The sequence below is a fragment of the Metopolophium dirhodum genome, chromosome 8 (assembly GCF_019925205.1).
Source record: "Metopolophium dirhodum isolate CAU chromosome 8, ASM1992520v1, whole genome shotgun sequence".
Taxonomy (NCBI): Eukaryota; Metazoa; Arthropoda; class Insecta; order Hemiptera; family Aphididae; genus Metopolophium; species Metopolophium dirhodum.
Window position 1 is genome coordinate 30,293,922 of NC_083567.1, and position 20,904 is coordinate 30,314,825.

The following is a 20,904-nucleotide window of genomic DNA, read 5'->3' on the forward strand; positions in this document are numbered from 1 at the left end:
GCACGAATAACAGGGACTATTACCTATATTATATTATTATTATGAAGTGAGAATTTGTAGTTTTTTTTTTCATACAGATAGTGTCTCTCGGAGTGTGTGTCCCGGGAATCGCCGGTTGTTCGATGGTCGACTCGATTCAGTTACACAATTTGAGTTGTTTTTTTAATGGAGCTGCACCAACTCTTTATTCTTTATGATAAAAGTTAAAAACCAAAAACAATTATTATTGCAGGAAATTGATCTTGATAAAATTCTTAGGAAAAAAAGCTTTTTACTAAAGTTGGCTATCTTCATCCGATTAAATCCTGGTCTGAAAGGGTTAGGCAGGCCGATTTTTTTGGCGGCGACGCTCACAACTGTCTCTCCCAGCAACTGCAGTATGTATAGTGGACAGAGACTCTGTTATATTATATTGTATTATTATATAGAGAGAGTTTATAGTTTTTTTTGTTCATACCGAATGCTTCTCGGATTGTGTGTCCTAGGTATCATCTGTCAACTTGATTCAGTGGCACAATTTGAGTTTTTTTTTTTAATCTGATGCGTCAACATTTAAGCAGGCCAATTTTGTATCATCGCCGGGTCGCTAGAATACACCTTAGCTGGAAAATTAGGTATTTTTTTTACTACTTATGTCGAGGCTGTTAAGTTCGTATATGGGTATTTTTTATGTATTAATGGATGTATGGCGTATTTTTGAGATTGAAGTGCTATAGAATATTTAATATGAATTTAAAAAATTTAAAAAATTGGAAAGTTGTAATTTGGAATAGCTTCTGTCATGCAACATATCTATACCTACATTTATACCTACATCTATAAATAATAAAATATATAAATCACTCCCATACATGTTATAATACAATGATATACGCATTATGATTTTTAAATTATTAAGTTTTAACTTCAATGCAACGGCCTGTAGAACAAGCCCCTGTAGAAATCATATTATACTATTATAGTACAGTCGTCGAGTATAATATAATAGTATTATACATAAATCATTTCAACGGGATAAAAATAAAACCGATTAAACGTATATGTACGGCTATAGGATTTCTCAATGGACGTGGAAAAAATTTGTGCATTCTGCTTTAATGAGAGTCGAGTATAGAAAATCCGACTGAATAATTTATTAGGCTTTCTGTACATATATTATAATTTATTAATAGTGAGCTTTGACCACATCGATTTTTAGAGAAACGCACTCGACAAACGTTTTGGTTTTTCATTTTATTTTCACTTCGATCAAGCCGAACACGTCATACCCACTATAGAGATTATAATCATATTATTATTGTTACGCTCTGATGATGATGACCAAAACATCTTCTAATATTGAAGATAAAAATTTGCGATTGTCCGGTCCATCACGGTGAGTCACTCTGTATACGTGCATGTGTACTTGCGGTGCTTACGTTAGGTTAGGTTATGTTGGGTACTTACATAATAATATAATATACTGCAGCACACACCGTATACGTACCGCGCACATAAAAAAACACGACGCGCGCGACACGTCGTCGACGTGTTCGTAACGGACACGTCCACCTCCTCCTTCTATGTATATTCCCTTTCGTATATTGGCGTGCTTTCAGTACACAATATAATAATATATGTACAATATCTCACCACCCCGACCACCCCGCCACCATGTACCCACAGCGGTCTGTGGTGTATAGGTATTGTTTTTTTTAAATACAATAAAAACGTATATATATTTATACATGTGGCGGATAAGTTGTCGTTACACTTTACACGCGCGCACAACATAATTTAGATCGGCCCACGTACGGAACACACTTTGCGACGACCCGTGGGAGGGGGTGGTTTATTGCGAGCACGTCATGCGCATGCGTAGGTACGATATGTGTCTTATCGTATACATACCGCGAGTTTTCGTTGGGCTATCATTGTACCACTATTATTATTGGGTACAATATATTGAACTTCAGACTTCAACATATGTAGGTACACGCATTTGCGCGTGTCGAGTGTATTATAGTGATGCGCGATCGAGAGGGTTTTTTTTATATATTTTGGAAGTAAACAAAATTAACATCACATAAGTTTTACCTAATACGTATGATAATAGTCTATACAAAAATGGTATTTATTATATAGATATAATTATAATCCAAGGTATATGTCTAATTTATTATTTGTATTATTGAATTTTGTAATACAGTATCATAAAAAAAATTACCATACTTGATTGAAAATCAAGAGAGTAATATTGTCGAATGGATTTACAAATATAATATAATATAAGAACACTAAAAATGACTAAAAATTATTTTTCCTTATTTGCCTTTCTTTTTTTTATACTGCAGTATAATAATATAATTCCTGCATCTAGGCTATTGTTATTATGTATTGGTACCTGGTACATAGTACATGCGGAACTGCTTATAAGGATTTAACGTTTTTAGTAAAATTGTTTACGAGTTTTGCTGAAAGAAGAAAACATTTGTATTGTAATACGAACGACTTTCACTCTCAATCGCACATATGACAAAGACACCTGTTCGAAATCATAACACACATTTTTGATTGTTTGCTTTCTCACTTGTCTCGCTATTGTTGATGGAACTACCCACTACCGGCTCGATCTAAGAAGGGAGTGAAACGTTGAACCGTTAGAGTTTTTTTTTTTTTTTTTTTTATTGAACTTAAGGTACATTTCTTGAGTTTAGGTTTAGAGAAACCACCTTAGGCTATCGAATAGAATTACAAAAAAAAAAAAAAATCAATTATTTGACATTTATAAAATATATTGTATGTACAATTTTTAAATCAAACAAAAAAAATACCGTTTGTGGATAATACCGAAAACAGGTATATACTTGCCCAATAATATATTGGTATTTTATGGAAAACTAAACGAGACGACGACCGCGTATATAATATGGTACTAACTTATAACTATTTATGTGAAACCAACTTTTAAACATATTTTGATTATATTTTTTATTCTCTAGCCGTCTGAAATCGTAAAATAAAAAAAAAAAGAGAAAAACTGTCTCGTAGAGCCGGAAACGTTGTGCTCAGTGACCGTGGTCTCGGTCGGTGTCGCATTCGATGGGTATAAATCATTTTCCACCGGACAAGCTAATGTCCTATCTAATTTGGCAACGACCTGAGGAATATAATAATATTATTATTATACGAACGTAATTTGTGGTAAAAATAAAATAACAGTATTCACGTAATATAATAAAAATAATCGTATTCCTTTTATAACCTAACCTTATTAGATATTATTATTATTATTATAACCACCGCAGAGGTCGTAACTCATTGGCGATGACTGTAAAACGAAAACAAAAAACAAATTTCACTTACCTCTCATATATATGTGTGTGTGTGTATATAAATACATATACATATTATTTTCGTGTACATCGATAAGTAGACATCACCGACGCCGTATACATTATTTACTTATATATAAATATATGTATGTGTATGTGTGTTCCAGCGGTGGTGGTGGCCATTAAATAATCGTTAAGATGGGAAAACTATCGGCGGAACGCACATTTCCTGTTAACGAAAAAACCATATAATGCGCATACAAGAATACTTATACATATATACAGTTAGTATTATACTATAGTAGATTTGTATTAGTGTACAATAATACATTATAGAACGTGTGCGCTCGTGAAGGGAGGAAGACGGAGAGAAGTGAGAGAGATTGGTTCGGTTGACTTTATTACGGTCGAAGGGTTGAAATTTCGTGTAAACACAATCCGTCGCCAGGGTAGGCCATTAGATCGTTAAGAGATCTGAGGCTCACGCGATATATTACACACGATAATCACGTCAAGGCGAGACTAATATAGTACGGAAAACAAAAACAACAACTGTTACAATAGTAATAATATACTACGAACTGGTACAGTCGTACACCTTACACATAGACCGGAAAAAAAACCTAAAAATAGGGCATATCCATACTCGTTAAAAATAATTTTGATAACTGTTTGATTTTAAACTTACTGCAATCTGTAAGCATGCACCTATAGTATCATATATTGATATAATAACTATTAACTAAATTTGAAAAACAATAGTAATCGCGATGTGGGGTATGTTGACGTGAAAGAAGAGTCCAATAACACCGAGCCAATGATTTGAAGTCGGCGAGTTTTCGAAAAAATAATTTTTTTTATTAAGTTTTCTTATTTATTTTTTAAATATATTATTTTCTAAACAATATTTAATACGTTTTAAAAAATATTTCTAAAATATTTACTACTATCACTTGTCTACGAGAGCTTTTCGCGGGACCTGTATTAATTGTCTAAGTGTAAGGACTTTTTTCTAGATGTAAATATTTTATTATGATGACTAAATATTTTTAAGCTGGGTGACTTATTGTCAAATAAAAATTGCCATAGATTTTTACATAAAATCATTCTTGTTCAGTATTACTTTATTGTGATTTTTGTGGTGTTTGGTATTTTTAATTTTATAATATCACAAGATAATCATGTAGATGTTTCGAATATTTATAGTATAAACTAAAAGTTACATATACTACCTTTGCATTCATGTACCTACCACATTTAAAATAATTTGCATATAACTTCAATACCTATATAATGTATCTTTAGAAACGTCAATAACCGTAGCAATATTGAGGCGTATAAATAAAAATAAAAAAAAACTACGAGTAGGTTAATATCCAGGTAACATAGGGAATATATAGTTTATTAAAGTAGACAGTTCGATCTGTGTTTGGATAGAGGCTCTACGTGGTATTTTACTGCAAACAAATAATATACGTATAATAGATGACGATAATAAGTTTAAAAGCACTAACCAAATGTATGCATGTTTTGTTTTTAACAAACTAACTTGGTTGATTAACCACGTGGTCATTACCACGATTGCAATATTATTATTGTGGCTTCTAAAGGTTTTTTTATATTATCTACGTTTACAAAACCGACGACCGCAGCATTATATTATAATGCATAATAATATAAATATATAATTAGATTAATTCCTCGCTTTGAGATTTTCGTGATATTTTTTACACGGACATTTTCAGCAACCTGCTGGGCTGTCTTGTCCTATTATGCTGTTATAACGCAATATTTTCGGTTCTTTTTGTGTGTTTTTCTGAAGTGTCTGCGCCCGAAAGGCATCCGTCTGTAAATGGTTAAAAATAACGATTAACGCCGGTTGACTTATAGCGAATTGGGAACAAATCAACAATTTAACGACCGGGAAAATTGCTCAATATAATATTATCTCACCACACAGATCCAAAAATAATGATAACACCGCTGTAACTAAAAAGGCATATGCGGCAATCCGACCATTTTTGAAACAGCTCGGAAACACTTCGGTCATACGCGTTACATACACCTAAGGACAGTCGCCGGCAGTCGTAACAGTTCACATTATTATATTATGTTACTCTCATCTATCACCTTTCACACTCCGAACGCGCTCACTTTTTGACGTAACTATATCGTACACTGCAGATATCCTGCACATATAGTTTGCGATCGTATGCCATAGGTTATAGGTAAGTATGCTTACGATATCGTTTTATTTTTTATTTTTCATTTAGTTTCACAACACCGCAGCAGATCTGCTGATAATATTTCCATTAGTAAGCCGATATTTATATGGTCACCTGTTATCGTTTTCTGACTTGTCCGTGGTGCTCATTTCCCCCGCAAATCGAACGCAATTTATATTATTTTCGTGTGAAAACGACGATCAGTTTAAGCAACGGACGTTCCTATTTATTATTTTATACACACAACGTGCCCAGTTATATTTGTTAAACTATACTCACCTTGTGCGTTTGTATATACCTATTGCAGATGTTAAGTCATGTTTTCGGGTTTCCGACTTGTCTCGCAAGGGCGGCCCTAGGACTCAAATTTCGTGCGTGTATAAATATAGATTTATAAATAAGCTATAGCCAATAGATGAACCTTAACTACCTGACCACCAAATTTCTTTTGTCTTACGGTTCAAATATAAATACCAAACAAATATAGATTTTCTTTATTCTTTTAAATAAAATAGAATGTGCTTTACTTATCAAAATGACACGATATTGAACTTTTAACATGTGAACATCTAACAATTCGGTACGGTCAGTGGGTATACGTACTACGCAATCAATATAAACAACAAATAACCATATCACTGCACTGATCGATATTTTTCCTCTACAAGGTAAATCTAGAATCATAGATTTGTTTCTATTTGCGTTTCTAAGATAAGAGCGTTACTCAAAATCGGCAAGATGACAAAAAGTTTTTTCCAGCCAAAAAACATAATATTATCTATGTCAATAAATGAATAAACTTTCGGATTTATTATTTTACAATAAATCCCTACCTAAAACGTGTTCGGTTATTTTTGTTTACCGTAACCATTAACGATTAATATCGTTTATCAAAATATTACAACATTATTATATAATAATAATAATAATAATAATATATGGTCGACAACAAATATTACGCAGGCACACCGCATTAACTGGGCTCCGTTGAATGACTTGTGACCTCCGCAGACGCGTAGTATACCTAATTTTGGTTTTTGTGTCGTTCTATACAGCACTTGGAATTTATTTATTTTTTACATATTATACATGTAACACGCGGCATACCGCGCGCAGGCTAAATCGTATGCACAAAGATTTATATTATGTGTCTCCTATTGTAAACAGTCGCGGCGGGTGTGTTGTATGTAAATTGTTTACAAAATATAACATGTTAACCCCCCCCCCCCCCCCCGTTAATCTCCATATTTTGCCGTCGTCGCACGAAAGCCGTTTATTTTGAAATCGTTACCGTTAAGTCGTATGTAATATATATTTTCACATGATACACAACACAAGGGTAACTATAACATATTATAATTTTATTGCTGCGAGTTTAGATCATCGAGGCCGATTTTAACCGTTTTACTTCACTGGCCCATGGCGCACACATGGACAATTCGGAACGGTAAATGTTTACACGTTCCGACCACATGTTCGACGTTTCATTTCGCTTGACTTTTTTTTTTTTTTTTTTTATCGTGTGTACAAGGGCGATTGTATACGAAAAGGATATTATGTAATAGTGCGGTAGGTAATAATATGCTAATATAGTAACAAACAACGTGTAAGAACAAAATAGATTTTAATAATATTTGCTAAATAGGTATATCGAGGGTGGACAAGACCCTCGGACAGTAACTTAACAAATTAAAAAAAAAAAAACAAATAATGATCATAAAAAATTAATTCTAACAAAATAATTTAGACAACTTAAATTCGTATTTTGTACAATTTCTAAACGTAATGCCGTTAATGTTTGTAATCCACTATGTCACTGGCAATATGTTAAATGTTACAGCTATTAAAGTATAATATTATATACCTACTAATATGTATAACATAAATTAAATGATTAAAAGCAAATTGTGGGCGTGGTGAAAAATCGAAATTAAAAACGCGACAAAAAAATAATATATTATTATATAGGTAGTTAATTATTATGATATTGATACGTACAAAAAATTCGCTTAAATCCGTTTTTTATATCACTGGTTTTGGTTTTAATGAGATCAAGCGATTTACACGCTTTAAACAAAAATTATTTTGATTTCACGCTCGAAAGCTTACATGTGATAAAATGGTTAGGATTATTATGCTATTATAATATTATATTTTCTGTATAAGACAATAATGAATTAATGATAAAACGGGTTTACAAAGAGGTACAGTTGTTCAGTGGCGAAACCAAAAGTACAAAAATGTTCGGAAGCAATCTTTGGTTTATCCTCTTATATGCGCGATGAGAAGAATAAAATGATTAAAGTCGTGTGCAACATAACTATAATTAAGTGATTTTCGAGATGTATGGTATAAATGGATTATTTAGTTAAACATATATTTATGTCGTTAAACTAAGATGACAATATAATATATAATATATATTGTATATAAAAGAGAGTTTGAAATAAATAATATTAAACGTAAACATTTTTTATAATATGCATCTCTAATTAATTAGGACGTGTTTACAAAAACTTTAACAAAATAACAAAAATATTATACATTTTTTTATCCCACTAGGTATTCTTATACAATAGTAATAATAATAATAATTGTTGTTCATATACGTACGAGGAAATGTGTTTCACTATCGAATATTTTATGTACACGTATCATTAAATTCGTAATTCTAATTACTACCATAAATATAATTTACAATAATAATATAATCAAATTGAAATTTTAAATCTAAAATAATTAACGTTACTAGTATATATATATTTTTTTTTTATTATACACCCCAGGTATAATCGATAATAAACCGACGGTGGTCACTGGCACACGACAGTGGTTATCCGGTAAAATGGAAAAAAAAAACAATGGAACATATTGGTCGCGATGCACGCTTAATCATAATATCAATTACGATAAAATTCAAGGACGGTGAATTTTATCTGTGCGGTGACTCCATTCGCGTCCGTTTCAAGTTAAGAAAAAACACGACGGAACGTCTATATATATAATATGTTTCTTGTTCGAGAATTATCAGATACCGACTGCGAACACTATACACATACGTGTCTCGTTTAGGTAGGTACTATGTATATATAATGTATGCACACACCGATTATATTATTATGTTTAATATATTATCAGCGAGTGTTGTCAGTTTTGTCGATATTATGGGCGGAGGACACTTAAAATATAATATATATTATGTACAAGTATGATATTGGGTGTCGTCGAGAAATTTAGGCTAAGAATCGCGAAAAAAAAAAAAAATAGTACAATGAAGGGCGAGTGTCGGCGGGAGGGGAGGCGCGGTACCCCTCGGGAAATCTGCAGAGCGGGGAATCGGGTCAATCATTCCGTTAATCAGCCTAGTATTGTGCGCGCGACGCAGCCGGGGGACACGACCGGATCATTAATCACACGACCGCAGACGATTAAAAAAAATGAAAATAATAATAATAATAATAATAAATAAATAAATAATAGTAATAACGGACGAGAGGTGAAAAAAAAGGCGAGAAACGATAGATTTCATTATTGTATAATAATGTGTGTTATTATTATTATTATTTATTAATAGTGCGCACAGAGTTCGCGCGCGGGCGCGTGTGGGCTACTATATACAAACTTCAGCATTATATTATTATTATTATTATACAGGTACCATATCATTACTATTATTATTATTATTATTATTATTAATATTATTTGTTGCCGCTGTCCAATGTTTGCTTTATAGGAGAACCGGTGGTATTACACACGTCGACGGTACTTACGCGGTTTGACCCGAAATGGCGGCGAGGTCGCGGTCGTTTGTCCGTCACTTATCCGTTCTTTTTGTTTTTTCTTCCATTTTCGAACGGCGCACACGCGCGTACACATAATAATAATAATAATATGCATGCGCGATAGTTGTATGATATATTATTATTTTCTCTGGCGCACAATAGTCGTTCGTTAAGGTGTCATTGTGCGACGGCCGACGACCGAATTCCTACGGGTCAACTGCAGCAGCAGCAACAGGCGCTTGTTTCCGTGTGCAGAAATACCACGAATAGAAAAAATGGAAAAAAACTCTCAAAAATCCCCCCCCCCCCAACTCCTCGTCGTCACCGTGTTTCCTCCCGATCGCGCTCGCTCGTCGACTACCGCAGCCGCCTACCGTCGTCACGAATAATATACAATTAATAATATTAATTAACAATATTAAATATTAAACAATAGTATAATATCACACATTATCATTATTATCGTTATTATTACGCGATGACCGATGGTCATCACAAGGCCGGCACCATTTGCCTGCAGATCGGTGGCTGCTGCTGACCGTCGATGACGTACTCTCCGCCGACCTTTGGCGCGGGCACCATTCCAACGCCGCCGTTCAAAATCATCAACTGCTGCTGCTGCTGCTGCTGCTGCTGCTGTTGCTGTTGCTTTTGCTGTTGGTCGCCTTTGGACGACGGATGGTCCATCAGCTGCGGATGCTGCGCCGCCACTGCCGCCGCCGCAGCGTTCTTGGGCTGATGGCGTTTCTTGTGCAGCGCCAGATGATCGGACCTGGCGAAACACCGCTCGCACACTTCGCACCGGAAAGGTTTGTCGCCCGTGTGCTTCCGGTAGTGTCTGGTCAGCTCGTCCGACCGCGCGAAGCTCCACTCGCACGCCGACCACGTGCACCGGTACGGTTTTTCGCCTGCAAAACAAAAAAAATTACACCGATGTAGTACACGTCTAGGTATTATATACGATGATAAATTTATATCACATCATGTGTATATACATTGTATGACGCGGATTATAGGAGGGCTATTGCAGTAATGCCATCGTCGCGTTATCGTTATAATTATGTACCAACGGCCAGCCCTATATTATATTTTACATGATTGTTATAACTTCGTACCTACGCGAGCGCTGCAATGTATAATATATATATATTATGTTATAATTCACAATGAAAACGGAGAGTTGGGTCTTTGAAACTATCGAACCATTTCATATTTTGTTCTACTTCGAGTTTCTAAAAATTGTTCTGATGCTATACTGCATTATCTATTGACTATTTCCATAATACTTTGAGATATAATTTTCAACATTTAGAACAGAAAAATTATTGCGAATGGCCATGGTATGGATCGTTGGTATTTTGTATGCTGCGATGGATAAAAAAAAATGTATTTATTTGATTAAGTATATGTTTACTATTTTTTCTCAATGTCAACTGCGTCTCATTTATTATTAGGACACATAAATTTACATTTCTTTCTGAAACATTTGTAGGGGAGAGGGTGTCTAAATGCGCCTATGGCCTATGAAAATTTATAAATTTTAATGAATCATATTGAAACGTCCCCGTGGCTGTGCCTGTATACATATTATAATATACACTAGTAAATCGCATTGGGCACATGAGTATTATCATTCTACATGTGCGATCTATCCCGGGGGTATTGCAATAATATACGGATCGATCGACGCCACAACATTCCATTCGCGAGATTCGTATCAATCATGTAGGTACCTACGACGTGTGTGAGTGTGTGTGTGTGTGTGTGTATCAAGTGTGGTTGTTTGTATGTACATATCTGTATGATTATCCGACGACGAGGTGCGACGAGAAAGCCGCGTCAAACGATATATAACTGTATAACATACTGTTCGGTCCCATTATATTATATATGCATACCTACTCGACGACGCGTCGTTAAAAACGTTTTCCCGTGCCGCGAATACTGTATATGTATATGTGCAGTATATTATGATAATACACACGACTCCACAGCTCCGAATTTATAGGTATATATAATATTATAATGAGCGATATGGAAAAATTGTGGTGAAATATTGAAATTGTGGCGTATTTATAGTTAACCTATAAATAACCTATATTTTAACAATGATAGACTTTAAACACTAACCCATATAATTCAATAGTACAATTATACCTACATTACTTAAATTATTTAAATTATTAGGTATATGATCGCGAGTTTTAAGAGAAAAATGTTTTCGAGGTATACTGTCGTGTGTTTTTGGAAAATATTGTAGAACGAAGAAATGATAAAGCCCCTTAGGTTTTTCCATTGTGCCTACTCGCGTCTGCAGGGATGGCTACTTAAAATTACCAAAAGCCAAAAAATGCAGGGCTTATCGTGACTTCATGGTTAGGAAATGTTTTGCAGAAAGAAGATACCTAATAGGCTATCTCGATAATATAATCCCCTCTCCAAATATGGTAACAGCTAATAGGTTTTTAATTAACATCTAAGTTGCGATATTTTCAATTTTGCTTGGTGCTATATTATATAAATTGTCGTCACAGGTATAAAGTACTCTTAAAAGCTATAATCATACATTGCACATTGTATATATAGGTACTATATGTACTATAGAGTATATATTATACTAGTGATGACTAACAAGTAGCAATATATACGGCATCATTTTAGAGATTTCCAATATACATCGAATCCAGTTTGTTAGCTAAGATACCTACATGGATCTGCCAGGTTTGGGGGATTAAAATTTTTATCCATTTTACGCGCAAGACTTTGATTTTCGGGGGGGCGTATCGACTAAGGTAAAATAAATCAAATCAAAAATACATACAGTTTTCACTATAGGTAATAACCTGTTCGTGAAACTGCGATGATCACATAAGGATATTGACAAATTCAAATTTTTTTGTCAAATATTTAATAAATTCAATTTTTTTTTCGATACGACGACTCGTGTGTTATAATATTATAACGGGCTACGGTGTTGGAAAAATGTACGCGTAGTATGACATCGATGTCAGAAAACGATGTCGTTGGCCACAACACTATAATATAATATACAGTACTCTTGTTATATTAAACTGTCGCCGCGCTCTTCCTATATATTATTTATCGCGCGCCGCGAGACGGAAGAGAGAAAAAATGACAAATTATATATACGCCTGTTTCACCGCTGCAGCCCACACTGCATAGGCAAACATATTATAATCCGTTCGTAACCGTTTTCGTTTTAATTGGTCTCGATTGACTGCCCGCGATTTCGAGTAGGCCATCGCGGACGACAATGAATATAAAAATAGTTCGAACGGCTAAAGACAAAAAAAAAAAAAATTAACACACAGAGCATTGCATTATATTATTATTATTATGTATAATGCGGATGTGGGACGCTTCGCCGGGTAGTACAGCGAGTGCACTACATACATTTATATTGTATATTATGATAATGTGCGCTTTGGTCGCGAATTTTTTTCTCTCTGCGCGCGCGCCATTGTCTCGCGACGTGCCGCGGCGGCGGCCCACGTCCCGAGTCCGCCGCCGCAGTCGTTTATTATTATATTATATGCATATTATTATTATATTATTATCATTATTATGTATAGCGGTCGTTGGCGCGCAAACAATGTAACGATTGTGTTCGGATTCGGAACCGAGTGCGATCTGAGCCCACTCGACAATATATTTTGTTTATGTATGATATACAATAATAATATTACAAACGACGCGCACAAGACGGCCGAAAGGGGTGAGCACGTCCTTGACCCAGCTGCTCCGGCAGACGAGGAGTCGACGATGTAGCGTTAGAATAGCACGCGTACAATAATACATTATATATTATGTACTCTGCCATTATACGGTCGCGTAATGTGCATTAGGGTGGTCTAAAAATAAGGTATAAACCTGGTACATAAGCAGTACGTGCGATCGGGGCTCTCAATGATCTAACATGAAATATGTACAGACTGGTTAATTCGGTCTTCTTTAACTCGAATTCGTCGATACGTCGAACTTTTCCGCCGGTCCCTATAGGACTATTTATAATTGCGTATATTATCCTTGGATAAAACGAAGTCTTGAATAACTCGAACTTTCTGGCCGGTCTCTTCAACTTCGAAGTTAACCACGTTCGACCGTACCTTATAACAATTTTGTCGGACAATGTACCATTCAATAGTAAAGAAACGCATGTCATCACGTTGATAATAAATAGGCATATATATATAGGATCATATCATTATGAATTTGATGTTGTTTTGTTCTAATATCCGCGGTATGCAGTGAAATAAGCCTATATAGGCCATAATCTAAGTACATAATGCAATAATTTTATTGCCAGACGTCGGAAAACGTAAAAAATCTTTATATATTGTACACAAAACTATCGGCGAAATGTTCACTCGCCCGTTTGTATTTTATATGAAGAAACACACGCCCCACGATAATCGTGGAAAATACTATAATATTATTATCCCAAGATTAACCTTGTATTTTATTTCAAACTATACCTATAATATTATAATATTATAGTTCTCAAACTTTGGGAAAAAATTCGACTTCATTATTTCCGAACGTAGATAATAATGCAGGGTGTATCAAAAGTGTACATCCGATTTCAAAAATGTATATTTACTTCAAAAATGAAGATATAAGGGTGAAATAAAGTAAAATATGTTCTTAAAACAGTTAAGTTGTATTGATCAGTCGAGCATTGTGGTACATGGGTTGCTAACTTGCGATCAACCGCGGTTGCCGAACTATATATCAGTTCGTAATCGGGCGAAGACTTTCGAAACACCCTGTCACATATTACCCAGATCGCATGTAAACTATAATATTATACTACGAATCACTCTGCAGTAATAGTGCGCATGACACAAAAAAAACGTGCGTGGGCGTCGAAAAAAAACACACACACCCTCAGCATAATATATTCGAATCGTACGGATGACGGATACGATGACGCCGGCGCGCGCGTTGTCGTGATTTTGCGTCGCAAATAGTATATACGGCTCCGATTGGCGCGAGCTTTATAATAATATATATGCCTACTGTCTGTAATTATATTATTACAATATGATAATAACGCATACGAATCGTCGTCGCCGACGTAATGCAATAATAATATATTAAATCGAAATAATACAATCGATTACGCGAGGAATGAGCATCATGCGCATAGTAGATATTATAATACGTTATACCCCATGGGCATACAATATCATCATCGAACGCGAACAGTGAAACATTATAATTTGCCATAGTAAAACACGTATACCTACGTCGTATGATGATGACTTAGCGACGAGCGATGATGGTGCGCGGACGGAAGCCGCGAACCGTGGAAAATAGTATATTATTATGTATTATTATTATCCTATAAAATCGCATTTTTATTTTATTCCAAACCATAATATTATAGTAGCACGTATATGGATCTCGAACACAAAAAATTAACTCCCTCGTATCCGCCAGTACTCCACCAGCTTTGTCATGTAAATATGTATAATACGGTCTGTGTATCCCCCGCGACGGTTTGCCGCGCGAACTCGGGAGACATTATATTATTTAGACCTCGGGCTGTCGTCTGGATGGGCGACGGTGTATGGAATAATAATTATTAAAACTATATTATCATCCGGATCGCGATGGACGAATCGCTCTGCTGCAGCTATGCGCATGTCACCAAAAACGTGCGTGGGCGTCGAACGAAAAACGCACACCCTCAAACGCGAATTGGAATGATCCCGTGCACGGATGACGGACACGATGACGACGCCGAGTGCTTATATTGTCGCGATTCTGCGTCGCACGAAATATACGCTCCGGTTGGCGCGCGCGCCTTATAACGGTCTACACAATAATATTACAATACATACCTATTATTATAATAGTGCAATAATAGATGCATATATATATGTCGGCGACGTATATTATATCGAAATAATACAATCGATTGAGCGAGCACAATATTATTACAATACATACATCTGATGGGCATATTATAATATTATCATAATGCACGACAGTAAAACATTATAATAACAATGTGTACATCGTATAATATTATAATCGCATATTATACCGCCGAGTGGCGCGGACGGAAGCCGAGTCACGTCCCGTGAAAAAAAAAAAACAAAAACGACAGTCGAAATAACCACCGACGCCGCCGCCGCCGCCGCCGACAGCCGGGCGCGAGCGCGCGCATACGGGATAATTCAAAATTTTATTTAAAAAACTGCGACGACGACCCGTCATCGGTACGCATACTTTTTACCCGTTTCACGATCATAATATAACTTACGCCTATATTATAATATACGTACGTAGGTAATAATAATAACAACAATAATAATAATGTGTAATGACATGCGCAGTGGCGGCAGTGCGCGTCCCCCGTATAGTCATCTCTCGCGCGGTTGCACGTAAAACGCATAATAATAATGGTAATGATAATAATAATAATATGTGCATTGTGCACGCGCATGTATGGCCATTTAACACACTGCAGCGTATAATGCCTAATATCCCACCCCTTCCCGCCCCGTCGCACATTGTTGCTGTTGTTATTACTGTCGTCGACGTCGTTTACGTGTACATTATTTCGGCGCTACCCGACCAGAGTTCCTATTTGTATAAGTGTGTGTGATCGCGATACGCACTTTACACACACGACAGTTTATTATTATTATTACGGATCGTATACGGTTTTTATTTATCTGTTTTTTTATTTTTTCCGTCGTCGTGTTATTTAGTTGTTTTTTTTTTTAATTCGTACACGGCGGTTGACAATAATTCAACAACGTTTACGCGGTCGTTCGAGTGGAAAATTGGACCATCCGGCAACTATACGGTGGTGCAGGCTGCAGTGTATACGTATTATATTATATTGCTTACATATACGTGTACAAAACATTAATATTACTATTATAGTAACAACGCGCGTGTTCCGGGTGATGCTATCGGAAAATTGGCCTGGTCTGGTCCCGGCCGGGGATGATGAAAGTTTGACAATATATATTATAGGTAGGTATATAATATAAGCACAATACTAAACACCGTCCGAAGGCGGCATAGGATGGAGTTTAAAACGTATATTATTCACGATACCTACCTATGCAGTAATGCGTACATTGATAATTAAATATTACGCTGCATGTGCGCCGGCGGTTCTGTTGTTTCGACGACAGTGTGTATTATAAACAGTGCTGTTATTATTATGAGAATATTATCCATACTAGAAAACAAAACGAGTTCGTTTAACCGCGATTGTCTTCGGAACACAATCGCGAAAATTTACGTTTTCCAAAAGTTGCCCTGCGCGGTTAACGAGAGTTATTGTATTAAATAGAAAAAAAAAAAAAAAACCAAAAATGATGCATTCTCCCATCGTAGCGGATGCGCCGCCAAATATTTTTGTTTAGTTTAAGTACCTATAATAATAACGTATAGGTTGGTATACCGGTGTAAGTCTATTATTCGATATTTTCATAAAAACGTGGCCGTCACCTAGAAAGAACTTTGTGATTTTTTTTTTGCAATTAACTCAATGATATACCCGTCGCCTCAACAATTATTTCAATATGGCTCGTTGTTTAATTTACAAAACGTTATTGTAATAAACATTATTGAAAAAAAAATATATATTCGCACAGTACCCATATATAATATACTCCGTGGGTTATACACAAAGTCTGTACGGTATAGGGATACCTATATGTCACGCGAGAGTACAGAGAATCAAGAATCCAAGTACAAACTATACCTACAATTTGTGCACTATACCAACTGATAAATACTGCACGACGATGCACTTTTATTTGACGACGTATGATATTCAGTAAATTATTACATAAGTACATACTTATGACGACTTGGACATTTACGGTATATAGATCGAAGTCGTGTACACAATACACCAAGTGTATTTATCATGTCATTATAAATTATTGTGATAAATCATAAAGGTATCGGATTCCGAGTATACACGCACAACAATGTATAATATTATATTATTATTTTAAGTTTTTTAATCTTGTTTGCTAACCGACAACCAGAGATGGTTGTGCAATTATTATATAGGTATACTCGTACATGGTATGATTACTTTTTCATACACGAATTTCATAGGTACCTACCACAATCATACCATAACATACTATATACTATAAATATAGGTAGGTATATACCTATATACCTACCAGCTGGCGGGTGATTTTCAAAAGACCAGATGTGTGGGCGTGCAGAGTATTTTATTCATTTAGTCGCCGTTTAGTAGTTAATTTTTTTACACGCAAACACACGCGCTCGTATTATTGTTATTACTATAATTATTATTATTATGATACTATACATATAAGTATATTATACTCACTCTATAAACATTACGATATTATACGCACGGAATAAACATTTTTTTTTCTTTTAAAAAAAGGACACCGGGTCGTTACCGCGGCGGTTCGACATTAAATCAACATCCTACATATACGTCTCTATTAAGACTAAGTGTTTCAAACCTTTTTCGGAGCATATATAAAATAATAATATGTAACTTTAATATAATATATTATTATAAGCTCTAACGAAATTTCGTACGCGGCCTACACGCGTCTATCCGCTGTGGCTGAACGAGCGGCGGCGGCGGCGGCGGCGGCGGCGGCTGACCGACAGATGGTATGGCGTTCGACGCGGTAAATAAATTCTACGGAATTGGCGGTAGTGCGACAGTAATGTGAGTTTTTATGGCCGCGAGAATTAGCCGCGGGAATAAAGGACGCGCGGCGGTCTTTCAGTTTAATATGTCGTATAATATTTTCCCGAGACTTTTTATAATAATAATATTAACAGTTTTCCAGTCATACGTCGACGTATTTATCTCGCACGCGTATTTTAATAATAATATTACTACACCGCACGGACGTAATATATAACGCGCTGTGGGTGTGTGTCTGTGTGTTTTCGTTGACGCCGTGCGCTATAGTAATGCCCGCTGGAGCTCGGTCACACGATCAAAGTCGCAAGCGCGTGCAGAAAAAAATGCGCACATCAAACGCGCCGAAAACGCGTAAAAAAAATTTTCCTTCCACACACCAACCGCGCCGAACGATGGTGAAATAAAATAAAAAAAATTATGTATTATGTTACTGCGGTATTTTATTTAGGTGTTTTTTTTTTTTTTTTTTACCTCACCGACCGGAACCGAGTGGGACGACGGACACCGCGCCGTGCACCGCCGCCGTGCTTGTAATAGGTATATTATATTATTATACATTGTGTTTTGTATAAATATTTAGATTACCGACCACGAGAACGCTATTAATTATCGTGTATATCATAAACGTTCACCTTAAAAACCCCGAGTCCAATAAAAACGTATTTTTGCACGCGATTTTAATGACATACCTGCCTGTAATATATTAACAACAGTCATGGCGTGCACGTCATATTACAACATGTGAAAACCTCCCCAAACATACGCATACTTTGTATAATATATGTATACCTGCACGGTCTTGTGTGCATATACTAAATAATTAATATACCATAGATAATAATATATACTCGTGGATATACGACATCCTTATGCTCAATATTACATAAATACGGTATCTATACAGCTGTGATGAAAGAGTCTAATTATTATAGCATAGTGGTTATATATGGTATAGAAAACTACGTATAGGTAGTTGTATCGATCCGCTATCTGCCAAATTTTGAATTACATTTATTTCAATTAACTTCAATATTATTTATTTGTTTTATTCATTATTTTAACAACTGTATATTATATTATTATAGGCAAATCGTAATCATCATAACATATGTTGTTTTAAAGTTATAACTTATAAATCCTACATAATATATATATATATTGTGATTATTTAATATTATTAGATGGCGACTGGTAAGGAATGAGGATACCATCAGTATGCAGGTATATCACAATCTTTATTGCATGTAACCATTTTGGTAACTAAAATAAGCTTTTCGACGCAATACTTGATTACGATGCATCATGTCCTACCCATGTATATATATATATGACCTAAAACCTACATGGTACAACGCCTGTGCGTTCGGAATAGGCTACAAGTGTCCGCTGAGTTCTGGGGGGCAACATTTTCCGCATTTATTTGTGGTATATGGTATATATATCTATGACGTGGTTATTAAAATAATCAACGGAATAACAAAATACCGAATGTTGCTGAACACGGTTGGGAGCCGGCACCGGTCAGTACACTACGTGTCTCGAATTTATATGATTGCGTATTTTATTTATATACCCGCTGCGTGATAATATACACGTCGGGTAAAAACATTAATTGTTAGCTGGTATATAATATAAGTAAGTATTATGTATACCTATATGGAAATTAATAAGCAACGATTACAGCGTATCTTTTTACACGACGAGTGGGACATAATATATTAAATGAAAAATGAATTTTTACGGATAATAAACAGCGTAATTATTATTTATAAGTATAATGTTATAATATAAATATAATACCTATCGATAGATTATTATACATTTCATAAAATATAGGTATACATACTAGTTGGTACATCAGTATTTTATAGTATTATATTGAATTCTCTTTACATATTCAATATTCATATATTATATGCATAACACATTCATATTATATTGTATGATAACGTAAAAATATATCGTTAGGAATGTGTATTTTTTGCTTTTCTGTTTTAATTAGTTGTTATTCATATAGATTTGTAATGAAATAATAATGACAGTTTTCAAAACGGCGCGTCAAAATATAAACATACATTTTTTTTAATGCTTTTATAAATTACTATAGGATTTTCTCTGTAAACATTAAATTTGAATTTTTTTAAATTAAAACATTAATGTTATACCTAAGTTATTACATATTATTATGAAATGCCGCACGGAATAATAATATACAACGAACAACGAGATCGAATAAAAACGAGGGCATTAAAGTCTCCCGATGCACGTGCGTATAATATAACGTACCTACATGCTATACTTTAATAATATTATAGTCTCTGTAGGCCGTTATTACAGTTTATCAATCATAATTCATATTATGCATTTTAATACCTATATACGCTGTACACGTGCGCTTTTTATACACAATATCCACTCGAACGCGCACTTAAAAACGCGTTGAGTTTCTGTTAGACCGAACTACGTTTAATGCCATTAAGTTTATATACACCTTGTTTACATTTTCATACTGGTCGGACTCGCGTACCCATACATAAATGCGCTGCAGCGTTTATTATTACTATCATTATTATTATTATTACAGATCCTCAAGTTTGATACTTAGCGCGAGCGGAACAAGTTTTTCCACTTTCCTACAACGGCGGTGGCGGCGCGGAGTCGTTCAAATTCAATTAAACGCTGAAAAATGCTCTACCCCCTCGTCGAGACAACGGCCGCATCGATTGGTGTTATTTATTTTATGTACAGATGCAGCAGGTACAATAATAATAATAATAATAATAATAATAATAATACGCGTATCGCGTCCCATTGTGCGCATTTCGTTTATTCCGCATTGGTATACTATATTATTTTTCAAATGATTCGCGCGTTTATGAATC

General features: G+C 35.2%; 1 protein-coding gene across 1 annotated transcript in view; it reads right to left on the bottom strand.

Moving 5' to 3' along the window:
• Positions 1-7,146: 7,146 nt before the first annotated feature.
• LOC132950620 (Krueppel-like factor 4) overlaps positions 7,147-20,904 on the bottom strand; it is a 98,187-nt gene continuing 84,429 nt past the window's right edge. The window contains exon 6 of the mRNA XM_061022141.1: positions 7,147-10,229. Coding sequence (XP_060878124.1) covers positions 9,814-10,229 — 416 coding nt within the window. The 3' untranslated portion in view covers positions 7,147-9,813. The remainder of the gene's footprint in view (positions 10,230-20,904) is intronic.